This window comes from Neoarius graeffei, chromosome 10 (assembly GCF_027579695.1).
Source record: "Neoarius graeffei isolate fNeoGra1 chromosome 10, fNeoGra1.pri, whole genome shotgun sequence".
NCBI lineage: Eukaryota > Metazoa > Chordata > Actinopteri > Siluriformes > Ariidae > Neoarius > Neoarius graeffei.
Window position 1 is genome coordinate 58,202,715 of NC_083578.1, and position 17,360 is coordinate 58,220,074.

Sequence of the window (17,360 nt, forward strand, 5' to 3'; positions counted from 1 at the left end):
CCTGACCTTAATCCAATTGAAATGTTGTGGAAGGACCTGAAGCGAGCAGTTCATGTGAGGAAACCCACCAACATCCCAGAGTTGAAGCTGTTCTGTACGGAGGAATGGGCTAAAATTCCTCCAAGCCGGTGTGCAGGACTGATCAACAGTTACCGGAAACGTTTAGTTGCAGTTATTGCTGCACAAGGGGGTCACACCAGATACTGAAAGCAAAGGTTCACATACTTTAGCCACTCACAGATATGTAATATTGGGTCATTTTCATCAAGAAATAAATGACCAAGTATAATATTTTTGTCTCATTTGTTTAACTGGGTTCTCTTTATCTACTTTTAGGACTTGTGTGAAAATCTGATGTTTTAGGTCATATATATGCAGAAATATAGAAAAATCTAAAGGGTTCACAAACTTTCAAGCACCACCGTAAAACTGCACTCATAGTACCTGAGACTACTGTGTTTTATTTTTTAAGCAAAGGGTCATCTCACACCAAATACTGACTTTTTTTCCCATTTATTATGGCTTACCGCTGTTTACGGTATTTTTTTTAATGTTGAAACATTTCATTATTTTTAAGCCATTTTTGGACTACAGCATTTCTTTACATGTGCCTCAGACTTTTGCACACTACTGTATAAACTGCACAGGTTTGTTCAGCCGTGTTTTTTTCTTAGCTATATTTATAAAATGTATAATTATTGTGCAAGAGCAGTTTCCCCATGACCTTCAGTGCGTGGATTCTTCTCATCTGCCAGAATCTCTTAATTTGAAAAAGCTGAGCTGAGTGATATAGGCAACACAGTTTTTCTTCCTCGATCATGAAAAAAAATAAAAACTAAAAAAAAAAAAATAAAGCACCAAGAGATTTTCTTACATTTCCCAGAATGCACTGCAACCAAAAAGCAGGGTAGCATGAGAGCTTTCTCTTGTAAATTTGTGACTTCTTAATGTGTTTTTGCAAATTTATAAGATGTATAGTAGAGTTTTTTTTCCCCCAAATGTAAGACTTGAATCTTGGAAATTCTGAAGTTTTTTCCCCCCTCAGACTATTACCCCTACCTTAGCTCTGTGTGTGTCATAGTTGAGTCACTAAACCTCAAGTCCAAGTCCAGTCTCGAATCCCCAGTGTCCAAGTCATTAAAGAAAATTTAGAGTCGAGTCCACTATTGATCCGAGTCGAGTCCGAGAACAAGACTCCAGTCGCACCATTTGACGGTGGCTGTTGCTGCCTTTATGGGAAACTATCTCTGCTACTGTATTGGACTGACATTACTGCTTGACTGCCCCGTTTTAGTTAATAGGCTACAGATAAAAAGCTTGCTCATCACTCAGCAAGCCCCACCCACTATCAACAGGGCAAATACCATGACAGCGGGTTAACGCTAGCTAGTTCATCGGTCAGCAAGCCCCGCTATCGACAGAGCAATGGACGCAGTGTATCACTTCCTTCTCTGGGTGGAGTCTTGCCAAATGACGATTGAAGTTCGAGGTTGTCCCCATCGTCTCCTCGATAGTTCTTCTACATACGGAACACATAGCGGTGCATTTTTCCCCCCAGTGCACGAGAAGTCTGTCTAAGCAAAGCGGACAATCCTCGGGACGTTCTCTCCAGGCATTTTAACACCATTAACGTTAGTTTGTTCCTGAACATGACATATGAACAGGTGAATGTGCATTCTCTTGCACGAAATTAGTATAAAAATTAAATGTAGATATAAATATCTTATGCCAAATTATTATGGCAGGTTACAAAAAAAAAAAATTCCAAGTCCTCATCTCCAATTTATGAGCCCGAACGCAGTTAATGCACGGGTCCGAGTTGTCAGTACTCAAGTCCAAGTCAAATCACGAGTCTTTAAAATGAGGGTACGAGTCGGACTTGAGTCAGAGTCCTGGACTTGAGTACTACAAGCCTGGTGTGTGGGTGTTTTTAAACCTACAAATGGCCCTAATACGCCATAACATCCTGTTAAGGAATTTAAAAAAAAAAAGGCTAAGTCTTTCCTTCCTCTCTCTCTGACTCACTCAATGTAGTAAGGTTCTCCTGAGTCACTGAATGCCATCTCCCAGTTTTCAGGCAGCGCCCCTCCACGGGCACCATTCTCCATCGGGACACCACCATCCCGAGGTCCACCCGAGTCCCATGTCTGATTGGGTGAAACAATAGTGGTAGCAGGGACACTGCTCGCTCCTGCAGAACCCGCTAGGCAGAAGAAACATAATGCAGGGGACAGACTTCAAATACAAAGTCTGATGCAACTTTAGAAGTCCGAATACTTATGGCCTTAATTTCAAAGCTAAAAAATAAAATTAAAGCAGTATATCATGTGAAATTAGAAAAGCATCACTATTGTATGATATTTGTTTGTTGCTTGAGACAAACCCTAATTCAAACTTCCTCACTAATCCCTTCTACAGCATTGGTATTAACACAATGGCAAAACATTTGAAAATAAATGTAGTGTCGGCACACTTCTTACATTCCTCTACCTTTGTTTATTCACCATCACTACTGTACAATTGTTCCTGAAACTCATCATAACACTGATTAATCTGGAAAAACAGACCTCATTGAACTAAACCAAACCTACCAAGAGGCTCATCAACAGTCATACAATGGTGTTTTTGCTGACGCAACTTCATTTGGTACCTGAGAGACCAGAGTCTTCCTCACTGTTGTCCCCTTCTTCCACAGCCTTCTCCAGGTTACTGAGAGACTTGCTGCGTGTGCGGAAGTTCCTCAGCAGGTTGCGGTGCTCCTGGTAGGTGATAGGTGGGCTGTCAGGCCCAATGTGGACCGGCCGTGGCGTACCATAGTAGTTCCCTACAGACAGAAATACGTTTACCTAGCTACATGACATATACATAAACCCATCAGAACAACTGACAAGAGCTTACCAACAAAAAAAAAAAAAAAAAAAACCCCTCACTTTTGTGGTTGTTCTTATAAAAGTTTGTGTATTACAATTTCCAGTCTTACTTTACATTAGATCATCATCATCATGCATTTGTAGCTCAGTGTACTTCAGATATGTAATATGAGCTGTATTATAATACAGCTATGCATGTACAATACTGTGCAAAAGTCTTAGGCACCTAAATTTTTGTTTTTTAAAATGATAGGTTTTTTTAACCGATTATTTTATTACAACTTCTGCAATAGGGCGGCATGGTGGTGTAGTTTTTAGCGCTGTCGCCTCACAGCAAGAAGGTCCGGGTTCGAGCCCCGTAGCCGGCGAGGGCCTTTCTGTGCGGAGTTTGCATGTTCTCCCCGTGTCCGCGTGGGTTTCCTCCGGGTGCTCCAGTTTCCCCCACAGTCCAAAGACATGCAGGTTAGGTTAACTGGTGACTCTAAATTGACCGTAGGTGTGAATGTGAGTGTGAATGGTTGCCTGTGTCTATGTGTCAGCCCTGTGATGACCTGGCGACTTGTCCAGGGTGTACCCCGCCTTTCACCCGTAGTCAGCTGGGATAGGCTCCAGCTTGCCTGCGACCCTGTAGAACAGGATAAAGCAGCTACAGATAATGAGATGAGAACTTCTGCAATACTGAGTCAGTACAAAAACATTTTAGATTTACAAATATTACTTGGCTGTAAACCTGAATGTTTGTATGCCAGTGAAGAAAGGAACATATTACATAATACACCACTTTGCAGGAAAAGCAGAAGACGGTTGGGTTTTGCCTGCAAAACTAATAAGCAAGTGTGTCAGATTCTCCAGAAGAGCTCTCCAAGATTTTCTAAAAAGATGCTTCCCAGCCAATTTATAAAACCGCCTTGTACCCGAGACTACAGATGCATTTTTTTTTAAAAGCAATGCACTGTAACGCCAAATACTGACTTTAGTTTAGTATTGTTTACTGCTCTTATAGTATTTAAAGAAGGCATCTTTGCTCTGCAGCATTTCTTGCATGCGCCCAAGATTAAATTAGATGGGGTTTGTTTTGATGTTCATTATGTCACATTACCTCCATTATGTGACTCTGATATACCAGATACTCACTGAGCTACAAAGTGAGCCTTCATGGTGTTGTCGGGTTGCTCCAGTTACCAGTAATTTACCGTTACTGTTAAATTTGAGATTTGAAGTAGTACAGTATCCTCAATTCAAAAAATTTCAGTAGCTAACTACTGCATTTTGCCACTTTTTCTACAATACTCTGAAGCATGCCTTTAATAGTTTACTCTTTCACCGGTCCTTTAAAACTAAGGTGGGGTTTACATTAGACCATATCAGCGGATCATCAGATTAACGTTTTTAAAAACGATTAGCGTGCACACAGCAACGCCAATACACGATTCGCGTGCACACAGCAACGCCAATACACGGATACGCTAATCACATGACTAATTCGGCACGCAAGTTGAAATGTGTCAGTGCGGCTCATCGCTTCCTCCTCAGCAGCTGCGCTCCAAATCACTCCGCCCTGAACAGCGAGTGCCCTCTGGAGGGTGCGCACGCCGGCCCTGCGCAGCTCACAGAGCGCGTGAGTGAAGAGCACGAGCAGTGATTCGGGACTGAGCCGCTGTGCGTAAGTCACTTACCACTTGCAAGTGGAAGGATGGCAAGCCTAAAGACCATCATAACTACACAATGGGCAGTATTTGCATCAGTATTTGCAGTATTTTCATACTTTTATACTCTTTAATGAAAGGTGATACAAGGCGGAAGTCCGCGCCGTTTTTCAGCAGTCGCGTCACATGACCAACGCCAGCGAATCAGGAAGGTGGATGTCACAGTGACGTTGTCCAATGACGACGCCAGCTAGAGCTCAGCACAGCGTATCCGCGTATTCTCAATGTTTACACAGCACCGGACCAGACACGATCTGGATTGAATACGTGGACCCTGGCGGATTCCCGTTTCCCGGCGTTTTAATGTAAACGGACAGTGCATCTGCGAAGAAAACGAGACAGATACGGTCTAATGTAAACTTGGCCTAAAATGGCAGCCCGTGGGCATGAAGTAAGTCTAACAGTGAAGAACTCTCCCTCTGACCAGTGACCAGCCGCACCGCTTCAAGTTATAGAGCCAAGTTTGGGAAGACACTACGGATTCGGCAACTGCTGAAAGAACTAGTGACATTAGATTGCTGAAATTTGTGGAGAAACTAGTCTCTCTGAGCAGGATATGGCAATATTTTGCTTTTAGGGCAAGTGACAGTAGAGACGCAAGCTGCACAGTCACTTCTTTGTGCAAATGGTGCCTCAAGTCATGTGTGGCAGGAGGAGACAATATGTCTAACCTGATGAAACATTTGATCATGTACATCCCAATTTGTACAAAGACTTCCAGGAATTGAAGATGCGCATCATGATGATCACATAAACAACCTGAAAATAAGATTGTCTAAATGACAGGTACCAAACTTTGTCCATGGTTAGCTTATTCACAGCATTTTTCATCCTGAAGCTTGCTAACAGCCTAGCCCGCTTGTAGCGCAAGTTTAGCGGACATAACTTTACACGGGGCTAGCTTGTAGTCAGCCACTGTGATGATAGTGTTAAGGCACTGTATGCGTTTACAGGCGTGTGTGTGTGTGTGTGTGTGTGTGTGTGTGTGTGTGTGTGTGTGTGTGTGTGTGTGGAGACAGAGATAACTTCTGATATGGAACTAAAACACTCATCTGGACAGTCTATTGTTTCAACCACATTTCATTATTGACTACTTTTGTACACATGCGTTGATCTAGTACGCAGTAAGCATATAGGGGCGGTTATTATTACACTATGGTTACAACGTGCCCCTTTTAAAGGTCTCACTGCATCGTTTTTTCATTAATTGTGTCTTTAGTATGAATGAATGCCCTGTGAGCTGGTTTTGGTGAAAAAAAAAAAAAAAAAAATGCTGTGGTTCTCCTGTTTCAGGCCGTTCTAGTTTGGTGGAGGAGTGGGTGCGGAGAGAACGACAGTATTTCAGCTCTTACTCATTAATATTCATGACATGTAAACGTGTCACCTCTGATTGGCTAACAGCACTGTGACGCTACCTCCAGTGGGTCAGAACAAGCGGATGTGGGTGTCTTTGTAAAAGCTGTTTTGATTGGCTATTATGGTCTCGACATGGATGTTTTGACCAATAACAATGTAGATAACACGAATTTTACATCACATTCAACGAGATTTAAACGAGACTAAAGATGGCGACTTACAAATAATGTGTAAACTTCGTTGGAGTTAATAAAGTTTGAACATCATGAAGGAACATACCCCAACCCCCCGAAATTAATAATAAAAAAAAAAAAAAAAATTCTCAACGGATTTGGCATAATATAAAAAGCTTGTTTTTTTACTCAGAAAAAGCGGAAATCCGCCGAAAAGTGGAAAACTCTCATCCCTGCCTAGCTTGTGACCATGTCATGCATGCTAACGTGAAGAATATGAACATGCTATTTTGTAACAAAATCCTTCAAACAAAAAAAAGTTCATGTTTTACTTACAGCTTGTGAGCTGGTGGTTGGGACAGATCCAAGTATTAAAAACAACCTCGAAGCAAAACCCACTACTGAAGGCACCGAAGTTTGAAAAGTCACTGTGGTTGAAATGATCAGAACACGGTACTAACGCTGCATTATACTTCGCTGCTGGTGTTCCAAAGATAAATTCCAACCATTTCTTCTTCACCTCTATCTTGCAACGTTGCTCTGCTTAGGTTTCGTTTCTGTCGGCTGCTCCAGCCTGACTTTGGACGCTCGTAACTCGGGCAGGGGAGGTCCCAGCCTCCCCAAACTTGGCAGCCAGCGACCTCTGCCCTCTCCCCAACGAACCAGCACTGCCAGGGTGGGCTAGCCCCGCGCCTCGGGACATAATTCGCTCTGAGGCGAGCCGCGGCGCTCCGCTTAGGTTTCGTTTCTGTCGGCGACTCCAGCTCAACTTTGAACGCTCGTAACTCGCGCAGGGGAGGTCCCAGCCTCCCCAAACATGCAACGTTGATGTGTTACTGCCACAAATAACACAGGCACGAACTTGTTCAGCCATGTTTTCAACTTGCTGTTAGGTCCTCTTCGTTAGCTACTGACGAGATGGGCTCTGCTATCTCTCCTCACGCTTAAATCCGAACTTTCTTCCCGTGGGCAGTCGCAAGCCAAGGTGGGCGAGGCCATGAATACTAATTTTCGAAGTGACGCAAGTTTGTATGGCTTTTTCAGATCCACTCAATTTTCCGACTATTTTCTTTCATAAGCTAATACAGGGAATGGGAGTAGACTTACATTTTCACATGCAGCATGCATATGCAACTCGGAGTGAACTATGGTATTTCAAAAAGAGCCAGTATTAAACGTTTTTGGTGGAAGGGCACCTTTAAAGAAAAGCTTTTGAGCAAATATTAATAAACAAGATGATCTACATAACCTGGCAACTTGTCCAGGGTGTACCCCACCTCTCGCCCATAGTCAGCTGGGATAGGCTCCAGCTTGCCTGCGACCCTGTAGAACAGGATGAGCAGCTACAGATAATGAATGGATGGATTTACATAACTATATATATCAAAGTCTGACAAACATTGCAAACCATCTTGAACAAAGTCTACAGAATATTTAAAGTTTTTTTTTTTTGCTTTTTTTTTTTTAAGCCAAAATGTCAGCACATCACTCAGTGTTTTTACTGTGGTGGCAACATAACCAGAAAATGGAGACCAAGGTCACAGGACATGTCTCACCATTGGAGTTACTGTAAGTCCTCAGCACCTGCTCTTTAAATCACATACACCAAATCTGGAGCTTTCTTTGGTTTTAACTGTCAGCTAGATCTTCTTTTGATGGGAGTTTTCACAGCTGGTTGCTGACTGGCTTCTTCACAAGGGTATCCATCTGGCTGTTTCATACTGTAGGTGTTGGAACAGCAGTGATTCTTCGTGGTGAAATGCTTGCCAGTGTATCATCTGTTGCTTGGGGATCAACATTTTTCCACTGGTGGTGGTACACAGTATTCAACACTGTGCGGAGGGTGTTGTCCATGAGACATTATGGCACCATGGTTTACTGATGGTGTCTGCTCAACAACTGGAAAATGTGGTTTGATGTCATGTTTGTTTCGTTTCAGTTGATGGTTGGATCCTGTGTTGATGATCCAGTATGAGTCAGGATGAGGGTTTCTTGACTCAGCATAACCAGGTTTCCACTCAGGAAGATGGTCTTCTGTAAACCATATTGGTTGATCGGGAACATACTCGTCACATCTAACTTTTGCTGGAGCAAGATGTGCAGCTCTCCTTTCTGACAGCTTGGTGTTCTGTGCATCAGACAGACAGTGTCGTTGGCTGGGTCATCAAACCAATATGGGTGTTGATTCTTCAACAGAACAAAGACTCAGCTGGTGATGGTAGATCACTGCTTACTGGCCTGATAAGCTAGTATCACCATGGTTATTTAAACCTCAGTCTTGCACTTCATCTGCTTTATAGTTTGCATTGCTCTCTCCACTCGACCATTTCCTTCAGGACAGTGAGGGCTTGAGGTTTTGTTTTAGTTCAGTTTTATCTGTCATATGTACAGTGCTGAGCGTAAATGAGTACACCCCCTTTGAAAAGTAACATTTTAAACAATATCTCAAACATAATTTCCAAAATGTTGACAAGACAAAGTTTAATATAACATCTGTTTCACTTATAAACGGGAAAGTAAGGTTAATAATATAAAACTTAGATTACACATTTTTTTAGTCTTACTCAAATTAAGGTGGTGCAAAAATGAGTACACCCCACAACAAAAACTACTACATCTAGTACTTTGTATGGCCTCCATGATTTTTAATGACCGTGCCAAGTCTTCTAGGCATGGAATGAACAAGTTGGCGACATTTTGCAACATCAATCTTTTTCCATTCTTCAACAATGACCTCTTTTAGTGACTGGATGCTGGATAGAGAGTGATGCTCCACTTGTCTCTTCAGAATTCCCCAAAGAAAATAATTTCTTTCCACCACAAAGGTGAAGGCTACAAGATGATCAGCAAAGCTTTACTCATCAGTCAGAATACTGCAGCAAAAGTGGTACAAAAAATTTAAGAACGATGGAACTGCAACCATCTCGCAGACACGTCCAGGTCATCCACGGAAGTTAACACCTCGACAGGAGCATCTTCTGATGAGAAGGGTTGAAGAAAATTGGCAAGCAAGTTCACTGCAGTTATCTAAAGAAGTAGAAAGCCAAACTGGGGTGACTATTTCCCGTGACACAATACGGCGTACACTGCAGAGGAATGGCATGCATGGATGCCGTCCACGAAAGAAGCCGCTCCTAAAGCCCAGGCACAAAAAAGCCCGCCTAGAGTTTGCCAGGGCCCATGCTGACAAAGATGAAGACTACTGGGACTCTATACTCTGGAGTGATGAGACCAAGATAAATGTTTTCAGAACTGATGGCTTCAAAACTGTATGGCGTCGCAAAGGTGAGGAATACAAAGAAAAATGCATGGTGCCTACAGTGAAACATGGTGGTGGCAGTGTCCTTATGTGGGGCTGCATGAGTGCTGCTGGTGTCGGGGAGCTGCATTTCATTGATGGCATCACGAATTCACAGATGTATTGCTCTATACTGAAAGAGAAGATGCTACCATCACTCCGTGCCCTTGGTCGTTCTGCACTTTTCCAACATGACTAAGCACACATCTAAGGCCACTGTTGGATTTCTGAAGAAGAACAGGGTGAAAGTGATTCAGTGGCCAAGTATGTCTCCTGATCTGAACCCAGTCGAACACCTATGGGGAATTCTGAAGAGACAAGTTGAGCATCACTCTCCATCCAGCATTCAGTTACTAAAAGAGGTCACTGTTGAAGAATGGAAAAAGATTGATGTTGCAAAATGTCGCCAACTTGTTCATTCCATGCCTAGAAGACTTGGCGCGGTCATTAAAAATCATGGAGGCCATACAAAGTACTAGATGTAGTAGTTTTTGTTGTGGGGTGTACTCATTTTTGCACCACCCTAATTTGAGTAAAACTGGAAAAAAAAAGTGTAATCCAGGTTACATTATTAACCTTACTTTCCCATTATAAGTTAAACAGATGTTATATTAAACTTTGTCTTGTCAACATTTTGGAAATTATTTGTGTTAATTGAGATATTGTTTAAAATGCAACTTTTCAAAGGGGTGTACTCATTTACGCTCAGCACTGTATATTAACACAGGGTCAACTTTACAGTGAAATGCACTGGACAGGGATGAGAGTGCATGTTGAGAAAAAAAATCTGAAAAGTAGCGGGGGGCCGGCCTGCAGGTCCCCAGTGGGGTCCAGGGGCAACGTCTCGGTGAGGGACCAGGGGGCGAAGCTGATGGATTTTGGCGATTTAAACACCCAAAACCCATTAATTTTAGCAATGAAATATATGTATTTTTCTCGAAGTTGATATCCCAATTCAACATGCCATCAACTGAAACTTTTGTATCATGACAAGTGTTCTTTCTTAAATATCATATCCCACCTTGTTTGACTTTTTCAGCATGTTCAGTGCAACCTTTTAGGTTTTGGAACAATAGACCCATAAATCAGGGATGAGAATGAAAAATATTTTAAAAGTCTGAAAAAACCAGGGCGGGTCCCATGGGGCTAATGATTTTTGGCTTTTTTTTTTTTTTTACCCCAAAACCATTAATTTTATCAGCAAAAATTTGCAATTTATTTGGAAATAAATTCCCCTTCTTGGTGGACTCCCAGGTGAAAATGATTAATATGGTACAAGAGACTTGTTTTTAATCAATTCACATTTGATGATTTCAAAAAATCAATGCACCTTTTAATATAAATGAGCTCTATAGTATTATATTTCTGCATTTTAGCTATTCATGTCTTTGAATACTCTAATCCTTTAAAATGAAGTGCAAACCAGAAAAAAGTTCTATCATATAATTCTCTTAAGCTTTCTTCTGATGTTATCATGGTAGCAGGAGGTCCTGCATATTAAGCAGGCAACATTCAACATCACTTATCACTTCCCTTTCAACTGTTGTGTGTACTAACTAGGTTTTATCTGGACAGGATGTTGTGTAATGTAATACAGATACCATATGGTCAATTTGAAGATCGAGATGGTGATTTTGAATTAAAGAACAGGCATGTACAATGGGCATTACATATTGGAAATTTTTTTTAAATTAAAAACTAAGTTCATCTCGGCCTAAAAAATTTGGGCAGACGCTCCTGCACGGCACATGTCAGCAATTCCCCCCCTTCCCCCTATGAAATGAGCAATAAGTAGGAGAGTTATACATGCTATCATACTTAAAATTTCATCAGAAATATGGATATGATACTATGATTCTCCCCAACATGCTACATTAGATAAGCTAACCCCATTTATAAAAGATACACACTTATATATGACATGTAATTGATATATATTTTTTGGGGCGCGCGCTCTCTCTCTGCCATGCTGATCCTGTAGGCTGCACTGACTCAATACAACTGAAAACTCCGGTCCTCGAGAAAAGAGATAAAAGCCCGCCCACACTGAAAGCTGATTGGCTTATTTTGCTGAGTAACCCAATCAAGATGCTCTTTCTCTGGCATGCGCTACATGAACAGGCACACAGGCAGTGTTGCCAGATTGGGTGGTTTTAAGTGCATTTTGGCGGGTTTTGAACATATTTTGGGCTGGAAAACGTCAGCAGTATCTGGCAACACTGCGCACAGTCTCCCTCGCGCACCCCCTCGCGCGCGCACATTCTAAGATGCGTGATGCAGACCTTAATGTTGCGCGCGCACGCTCCTGCTCGCTTCTATCAATATGCAGGAGACTCCCGGAACTTCCGGGAGACTTGGGATGTCTGCGTTATAAGGTGACCACAGATCGTTAATCATACCCCCCCAAAAAAAATTTCTCAACGGATTTACATCGATCTCAAAAACGATCATTTTGGTCTGAAAAAGTCGGAAATCCGCCAATCGGCGGAAAATTCTCATCCCTGATTGGATGAAATAAGAACCAGAAACAAAGTCTCTCAGCATTGGAGCCCTACAGGAGTCTAACCGTATCACAATATAAAAATTCAAAGTCCTAAATATAAAATATAGAAGTAAAATTAATGTAAAAATAGAAATAATTAAGCAATGCACATACATCATCTCAGGGGGTAGTGGGGGTTGTGTAGCGCAAGCATCACACACAGGAGAAAGTGACATGTGCGAGTACCAATAATTGCAGATTGTTGATAAGTACTGACTGTAAACAGAGCGTTGGGGTATGTTGGTAAACAGTAAAAAGTGAAAAGGTACAGGCGAGCCAGTGCAGCGGGGAATATACAGTACCGTGTGGCAGGGGCGTCGTAGTGGGGGCAAAAGGGGGACTGAGTTACCAGGGCCCCAAGTGGGGGGAGGGCCCTTGAGGAGTCTGTAATTTTATTTTCCTTTAAATATCAATACCATTTAAAGATCACAATATATGTTGCCAACTAAAGTAAATGTAATGTTTTGGGTAAATAAATCGTTTGATTAATGGATTGAATCGTTTGTCCAAGCCTACATATAGTGTCTGGGGACAGGCCCCCCCACCCGTTGCACGAAATGGTTTAGTCCGCTTTCACCGGGCTTTTTAACTAAGCGCATTTAACGTAGCATTCATTCTGCTGAAGCAGCACCTGCTCATGGTAGGCTATCTGTGCTATGGAAGATGATGCACAAGAGAACAAAATCCGGTTTTTAGAAACAAAAAGAGAGGCAGGAAAGAGACAAGAAAAGAAATGAGGAAAGCAACTGCTCACAAACTTCTTTCCCAAGAAAGGTGAGCCCAAGTGTGAAAGCAAATAGCCTACATTAAACGACCCCCTGTGGTTATAAATGCTTCAATACCACCGCGATTGTCAGTGCTAAAAACTGCACAACACAAAATTAGAAATAACATGATGCCTTTTTTGTCTGCATTGCAATAGTATACTAATCGAAAATTTAATTATATTGGGCCATAACATAATTAGGCTAATAGCTGGGGCATAAATTCCAGTGTTTAGCACTTTGTGGAAGCCTGTTTTCTTTTTGCCCTTTTTAAAATGACAAGAGAGTCAAGTTTTGTTTACCTTTCATTCTAAAGGAAGTATTTTGTTAATGTAGAAATCTGGAAATGGCATTTCTTTTATGTAATAAATAAGCTACTTGATAAAAATCTGTTCTTTTCAGCCCAATGCAAAAGGTGCTCAATTTTCATGTAGGCCTATTATGTTTGGTGACCTTTGGTGGCATTTACTGTTGCAACTTTGTTTTATTTGCAGAATGATTAAAAGATTCAGTGATGTATTGTGTGATTAGGGTTTTTTATTCATTTAAGAGTTGTTAGGTTAATGTGTGGCTACGTAACTGACTGGACTGGTAGTACGACCTTGTTGTTCAATACTTTCAGCATTGTTAACTGGTGAGCTTTTTTGGGGGGGGGGGGGGGGGGGGGGGGCATGGCCACTGCTTGTGCATAGGGCCCAGAATTTGGTGCAATGCCCCTGCCGTGTGGCATGATTAAGTATTAGAGTTAAGAACTCTGATGGCCTGAAAATAAAAACTTCTCACAAGCCAGATAACAGGGAAAAATAGCTGTCGTGCTGGGTGACTGGTCCTTAATGATGCTGCATGCCTTCCACAGGCACCGTTGGAGGTTGATGTCCTGAATGGCAGGGAGACTTTTGCCAATGATGTACTCTCTGTAGTGATTTCCAGCTGTAGGCAGAGGAGCTCCCATACCATACTGGAACACAGCCTGTCAGCAAGCTCCTGATTGTGCACCTGTAGAAGTTTGAAATTTTGTTGCCGTTCATGCCAAACTTCTTCAGCCTCCTCAGGAAGTAGAGCCGCTGGAGAGCTTTCCTGACCAGTGTCCGCTGTCCAAGACAGGTCCTCAGTGATGTTCACACCAAGGAACTTGAAGCTGCTGACCCTTTCAACCTCAGCTTCATTGATGTAGATAGGTCAGTGTGTCCTCCCTTGCTGTCTCCTGTAGTCTATCATCTCCTTAACTTTACTGATGTTGAAAGAGGTTGTCCCAGAACCAGCTGGTTAATGCCTTCACTTTCTCTCTGTATGCCATCTCATCATTGTCCGTAACGAGGCCCAAGATGGTTATGTCGTGAGCAAACTTAATGTTGGAGCTGTGTTTAGCAATATAGTCAATCATTGAACAAGGGAGTACTGAGCACACAGCTTTGTGGTGGACCTGTGTTCAGGATCAGCGAGGAGGAAGTGTGGCTACCGATTTTCACCACCTGAGGTCTGCCCATCAAAAAGTCGAACATCCATCTGCAAATGGACATCCTTGAGTTTTATCTCAAGGCCGTTGCAGAAACCACTGAACTTTTCAGACTTGAAACAAGGTCCGTTGTCTGGAGTTATCTTTTATGCAAGTCCAAATTTTCTGAAGGCGCTATACAAGCATGTGATGGCTTTCAGATGTTTCAGCTGGTCAATGGTGATGTAACCAAAGAACATCTCCACTGGATGAGATGCTGATATCTGGCTCACAAGCTTTCTTGTTTACATGAATTTGGCACTCATTGCAATGTGAAATCATTTCACGAATATCATTTTTAATTCTGCCAGTAAACAGTGCTGCAGGCATGCTGAAGTGTTTCAGTAAGACCCTGGTGATCATCATGGAGGCAAACAAGAGGTTTCTGGTGTTTATTGGGCGGGTATGGGTAATATCTGGTGTTTATTACTGACACGTATATTTCCAGTTAATCTGCAGGTAGTAGCCAGAAAGAATGTGGTAAATACTTGATGTTGAATGGATAGGTATTGGTAAATATCTGGCACTTACGAACTAAAGGTCTTTTTTTTTTTTTTTTTAAATTGTAAACCAGACTTATAGATGCATGTGGTAAATGGCATGTGTCTAGTGCATAGGTATGGGTAAATATCCAGTGTAACCACTGGGAGTAGCAGGGGAGCATATGGTATGAGTAAGTAAGTGCTGTTTAATAGGTAGGCTTGGGTAAATATCTGGTGTTTTAATTTCTACTTTTATTTTATTTATTTTTAAACTGCAGGTGGTAATAGGGAGGCTTGTGGTTGAGTAGGTGGTGGTGCTTATTGGGTAGATATTGGTAAAGATCTCGTGTTTAATGGTGTGGCAGTGGGGGCATGGTCAAGCGCCGGTCTGTGACAGGAGGGCGGAGTCAGGGAAGGTAAGTGGCAGAATCACTACACCTGATGTCAATTAACCTGTGTTTGTGTGTGTCTTCCCAGTGACCGCGCCCTACTTAAGGAGGGAGAGCGTAGAGCAGAGGAGCTCATCCCCGAACCAGACGCCGGTCATGTGTGTGTGTCTGAGTAAAGCACGAGTTGTTCACTGAAAAGTGTAGCAATAAAACCCCTGTGTCCAAACCTAATCTCCGTCCTGCTGTCCTCTGTGCTCCGCCCTTCGATAAAAACGTTACAGTGGTGCTGAAACCCGGGACTGGAGCACAGAGGACGGCAGGACAGAGATCAGGTTTGGACACAGGGGTTTTATTGCCACACTTTTCAGTGAACAACTCGTGCTTTACTCAGACAGACACACACACGACCGGCGTCTGGTTCGGGGATGAGCTCCTCTGCTCTACGCTCTCCCTCCTTAAGTAGGGCGCGGTCACTGGGAAGACACACACAAACACAGGTTAATTTACATCAGGTGTAGTGATTCTGCCACTTACATTCCCTGACTCCGCCCTCCTGTCACAGACCGGCGCTTGACCACGCCCCCGCTGCCACAAATGGGTTATGGTTAAATATCTGGCATTTAATAGCTACTTGTTTTTGTCCACGTAAAATATATGGAGTAAATAATGGGTAAGCGTTTAATTAGTAAATATGGGTAAACATCTGAGCCCTTATTTATCAGTCTAGCATAGAAAACAGTACACATCCAAACGTAGACATCATCGTATAAAAGGATTCACGTGTTACTCATGAAACGTTTGTATCTCGCCAATCACAGCATAAGAATGACCGGGCGTTGATAAATGTGGTGGCTGAAAACCATCATTTAAATAATCATGCCCCTAAATATTCTCAGTCAAGTGGCCACACCCCTAGGCTTTACAACATGGAGAGGTGTAATCCGGCCAAGAAGAGAAACTTCTCCACCCTTGAAATAGAAGCTCCAAAGTCTCAAGTAAAAGTGAACTATTTATTTCTATTTAGAAGCCTGAAAATTAGCATCATAGAAAGTTTAGAAAAATATCACTGTTGCAGTCAAGAGATTTGCTGTTGTTTGAATATTTAAAACACATCCGTGATATGTATAACCTCTATGCCGTATATAATAGGAGTCAACTATAATGGTTATTCCATGAACTCGAGTCATACACAAGCCGATGAGGCACTACAAGCCATGTACGACGAGATTGAGTGGAATAGCTGGTTTTATTCTATCTACATTCACTGGATATGAGCAATCGCACGCTCTGATTGGCTACTCTATTACTAGGCTATCAGCTCATATACCGTGAGTAGAGAAAAACAAAATGGTGGCGCATGTTGCTGAACCAACTGAGGACGAAATAAAATAAATAAATAAAATATGGAATACAAGTATTTGATGGCAAGAAGGTATCTATTTTTACAAGAATTATTACTATAGCATTTTTCACAAATTGCTACTGTCGTCATTTTGCCAGTTTGTTTACATTCTAAGCTGAAATGATTTTGGTGTACATTTTGTATAAAAGTTATTTCTTGAATATGCAAAAAAGTAAAAATAATAAATGCTCAGTTTCTGAAAATCCAGTGAATGTGGATAGAACAATTGAATTTATAGTTATTCCACTCACTCAATCTCATTGTACGTGGCTTATAGCTGCTATCAGCTCATGTACAACTATTCTGTGGAATAATTTAAAATATCGCACATCTTTACATGTAGATGGAAAAGAAAAAGGGTCAGAGCTCAAACGTGCCACCAAAAATTATATGGTTGTGGAGTTTCTGTATTTCCTCATTTTAATGATGTTTCAGATCAGTCAGAGCCAGATACAAGTGGTGCTCAGACTTCGGTTCAACAAACCGGTCAAGAGATGCCCCAGAGAGCCAGACAAACATGAACCAAGGTGTGTGTGCGCGCGCTTTTTTCTGTATCGCAGTTTTCTGTTATAATGTTAGTTTCCTAAATGGAGTGCCCTGGTGTTTAATTAGGGGGCCAAGCTAATTGTTATTGAGTGTTTTTGTCCGCTGGTTGTGGTGTAGCTCCGGACCCAGTTTTGGGCGTCGGTTCCCTCCAGGCCTTGGTTCGCTGTGGGTGATGCCTGTGCTCCCAGCTATGGACTGCAGTGAGCTCGTTGCTCATTTTAACATCGTGGTTGTCCAGCACTCTGTGCTTTAATGCTTGGCATGATGTTCCGAGCGATGTTGCTGGCGGCGTCACGGCAGCTGCACTGGAGATGTGGGACTTGTTTTCGTGCACCTT

At 42.2% G+C, this 17,360-nt stretch overlaps 1 protein-coding gene across 1 annotated transcript in view; it reads right to left on the minus strand.

The window, feature by feature from the left end:
* magixa (MAGI family member, X-linked a) overlaps positions 1-17,360 on the minus strand; it is a 128,453-nt gene that overhangs the window by 79,660 nt on the left and 31,433 nt on the right. The window contains exons 4-5 of the mRNA XM_060931943.1: positions 2,651-2,824; positions 2,026-2,203 (exon numbers count right to left, since the gene is read on the minus strand). Of these exons, the coding sequence (XP_060787926.1) occupies positions 2,026-2,203; positions 2,651-2,824 (352 nt within the window). The remainder of the gene's footprint in view (positions 1-2,025; positions 2,204-2,650; positions 2,825-17,360) is intronic.